This window comes from Suillus clintonianus (genome assembly GCF_016758775.1).
Source record: "Suillus clintonianus strain FC179 chromosome Unknown DEU56scaffold_8, whole genome shotgun sequence".
Taxonomy (NCBI): Eukaryota; Fungi; Basidiomycota; class Agaricomycetes; order Boletales; family Suillaceae; genus Suillus; species Suillus clintonianus.
In genome coordinates this window covers 657,770-661,453 of record NW_024539232.1, presented here as the reverse complement: position 1 = coordinate 661,453, position 3,684 = coordinate 657,770, and the positions used below count along the sequence as shown (strand labels likewise).

At 48.6% G+C, this 3,684-nt stretch overlaps 1 protein-coding gene across 1 annotated transcript; it reads right to left on the bottom strand.

The window, feature by feature from the left end:
- Nucleotides 1-672: 672 nt before the first annotated feature.
- Nucleotides 673-3,684, bottom strand: DEU56DRAFT_869093 (uncharacterized protein; the record flags this gene model as incomplete). The annotated part of the gene is made up of 10 exons (XM_041355530.1): nt 673-956; nt 1,016-1,578; nt 1,716-1,854; nt 1,903-2,088; nt 2,157-2,242; nt 2,273-2,551; nt 2,602-2,750; nt 2,783-2,931; nt 3,033-3,432; nt 3,487-3,684. The coding sequence occupies 10 exons, from the start codon at nt 3,682-3,684 to the stop codon at nt 673-675; spliced, it is 2,433 nt and encodes an 810-aa protein (XP_041213309.1).

Here is a 3,684-nt window from a genome sequence, read left to right as displayed (position 1 = left end):
TTGTGATCATTCCTTTTCTTAAGCTTATTAGTAAGGTCTCCATGTGAGACTTTGACGAGTGTCCAATGATCCTGCATCCCGTCTGTGCACCTGTTCGTGTCAAATTTATGCATGAATCCTTACAACTGTTACACTACTTTGATGCAACAATGCTACAGTCCTAACACATGTGTGATGCGTGCCCCCTCCAGTGATGTGATGCATCCCTCCCTTCAATTAATGCATCCCCCTGCTGCTAATTAATGCATCCCCTCCCTTCAATTGATGCATCCCTCTGCTTCTTAATGATGCATCTCCCGCCCCTCGTTGATGCATCCATCCCACCCTACATTGATGCATCCCTCCCGCCCTGCATTGATGCATCCCTCCCGCCCTGCATTGATGCATCCCTCCCGCCCTGCATTGATGCATGCATGCATGCATCCCTCCCACTCTTAGTTGATGCATCCTCCCGCCCGTCGTTGATGCATCCTCCCGCCCGTCGTTGATGCATCCCTCCCGCTCTTTGTTGATGCATCCCTCCCGCCCATCGTTGATGCATCCCTCCCGCTCTTTGTATCCTCCCGCCCCTTCAACGGATACATTGTATATTCAATTGCGTAGCTACGATACTGTACATTACACATGCCAAATGGATATAAACTTGTTAGGAAAGTCTCAGACTGAGAGAATTCAAATCAGTGTGGAGTGGTCTATGAATGCGCATGTGTCTTCCCAACTGGAACGACATGCGACTGATAGTGCACGACGCAAAGCTGCTTGGCGCCGAGCATATGCGATCTTGCCTTCTCTTTCTGCAGGACCCTCGGACCAGCTCTGATTCGCGCGCTCGTCCCAAGACGTGGCTTGCCAGTCGAAGAATTGTAAGATCCTCCGCATCTCCTCCTGTAACAACTCAACCTCCTCCTTCCGCTGCATTACATGTGCCCTGGCTTTGCACCACTCTATTTTCATGTCTGGAAGATGTGCGCTGAAGTGAGATGGGGTGGGGTAACAAGACCGTAAGTGCACATACCTTCCATAGATCCATCATTGCACAACTCATCTCCATGTGCGCCCCGCATATTCCAAATCCAAGACAACTTACGCCTTCCCTCAGTCTGGCCCCACAGAAGATCTGACATTCCCTGGATATCTTCACAATTGAGCGGGCGCAGAGAGGACTGCCAGCCTGTCTCCTTGACGAGGGGAGTGAGGACTACCAGCGCCTTGCGTGCATCCTGATATCGGCTTGATGCTGCCTCTATCCTTCCATTGATCCCTTTGAGCGTGTTACGTGCTCTGGTGTTAGCACCTTGACCACGGAGGTTCCGGTCCTTGTACTTTAGGACAGCAGTTTGCGCACGGAGATTAGAGCGGAGGGAGCGGAGGGTATCGCGGGCTTCTCCATATCGAAGTTTCCACTCAATGGTCTGGAATTTGAGGTCATAAGTAGTGGTTCCACCGACATGAGAAGGAAGCAAAAGCTGGAAAGATTCGGGTGTGATGACATCATTGGACTTGTCTCGTCGTAGGGCTGCGACCATTGGGATGTACAATTCTTGAACTTTGACCCAAGCCTCGATCCGGCACTGAAGACTGTTACTGTGTTGAAGAAGCTTTCCTACTTGGGTATCTGTGGCATGAATGCCCAGACCCGCCTTGTCAGCTGCAAGACGTCGTCTGAAGCATTTAATTAGTAAATATTCATTCAGCCGAATATTGATATCACTTACTGTTGTTCTTCGAGTTCGAGTCCACTGCTAATCAGCATACTAGGTGAACAATCTTCATGCAGCGCACGGGAGCCATCAGATTCTATGTCCGATGCCTCCTCTTTTGCGAGTTCGAGATGCACGGAGGCAAGGGTGATACCTGTGTGATGTGACATTAGATACTACGCACAAATAACATGGTACTCACGTTCCACGCTTCGTTCATATGGGTTTGGCTGGGAGGGATCCTGCTCCCATGCCTCGACCTCCTCTTTCCACCTGCTCAACGCTTCCGAGTATTCTTCTTTCAGCCCTTCCTCGAGATCGTCCAAAGCCACTTCATGTTCCGATAATTCAGGCAGGGCATCCTTCAGTTTGCGCAACATCGTGTGACCTATTCATGCATTAGTGATGCATCAGTATGCAGCGCCTCTTGGTGTAAAAAATTAAAAAATAACTTACGTAGATTAGTAATCTTCCTCCAATTCCAATCCCCAAAGAAATCGTCCAGTGTGTCCCGTCTCGCGCCTGGGCCCATTTCTTTGGTGCTCAATGCTATGGGGTTGATATTCGCCTACCCCCGCTCAGGGGCTTCTCCGTCCATCCGTCCAATGCCGGGCGTAAAATTAAAAGAAAATGTCGTTTGACACTGTTGAACATGAGCCGGAAGATGGAATTTGGGTACAAAGAATGTGATTTTCTTCTTGTTGTGGTTCAGCTGCATGGAAGGGGGAAACGACATCATGCGGTGCCATAGATTCTTATTCCACTGGCAAGCGATGTCGTACGAGATGTTGAGTATATCGACAGTTGTATGCCGAAGGGCCGAGAAAAACAAATAATCCATATTGATGTACCTAGATATAGTTAATTTGATGCGTCCGAGTCTGAAGCATAATAAACTTACTTTTCTCCTTTCTGGAGGTCCCCAACTGCCGTCGGTAACTTCATATTGTGGCGGGCGCAGTCAATGGTTCCGAGCCCTGTAGCTGCCAGGCCACGATTTGATTTAGTATCCGCCATGTTTACAGCATTGTGGCTCGAGCAGGTGGACTTCTGTTTAATAGGGTATCAGTATAGAAAATAACGATGGCCACAAATAGGCCATACAACCAGCTTTTGTCAGGAGGGGCCTCTCTCCAGTTGGACAGTAGGTTCTTCCCAGGCTGTGGGCAGGCTGGACATATAACAGCGCATGCACCCTCCGTCGTCGCTTTAATGCCGTTGTGATCATGCGCTCTCCCAGATCACTTGAGCATTTTGAGGTGACACCATTCGTGTACCATTCTCAAGAATGAGTCATATCAATCCTAAAGGGAAATAAGTCAATGTCCCAACAAAGCGTTAGGATAGGAATAGGACCCACTTTGATAGGATTGATCCTTGTGTTATCAGACCTTCGCATTAGGGCGTAATAAAACTGATAGCCCGATACTTTTGATTCCAAAGACAAGAGGTGAAATTCTTCTAACAGACAAAACGTAGCAGCCGTTTTGGGGACCGCAGTAGTTGCAGGGAACAGTGACATGCGCAGCAGTTGTTGTACGTGGGTTGTTGCCAGAGCGCAGTCACAAAAATCCAACAATACTTCGTGCACGCCATGAGAATCTATAATGATGAAGTCATCATTGAACGCGCGACACGGTTTGGGACAGGTATGGCCTAGTGCATGACCGAGCTGAATCCGGAGACCAAGGCTCTTCAGGCTTGCAAATTCGAAATATTCACCATTCCATTTCTGTAGTATGTCTAGTTAGTTTGTACCCTTCATTATTGAGCAATTGGCACCTACCTGCAACCGGTGTAGTGGGTGATCCTTGTGCGCCATCACCGTGCAAGAGGAACAATGGAGTTCAGTCCCAAAACAATCTTCACATCGATATTCTGGATGTGGATTACCACAACCAGCACAGGGCACTGCACTAATGTCACCTCGTCCTTCGAGTCGTAACATCTCTTGAAGAAACAAGGTACAATCCTTGAGCCACAT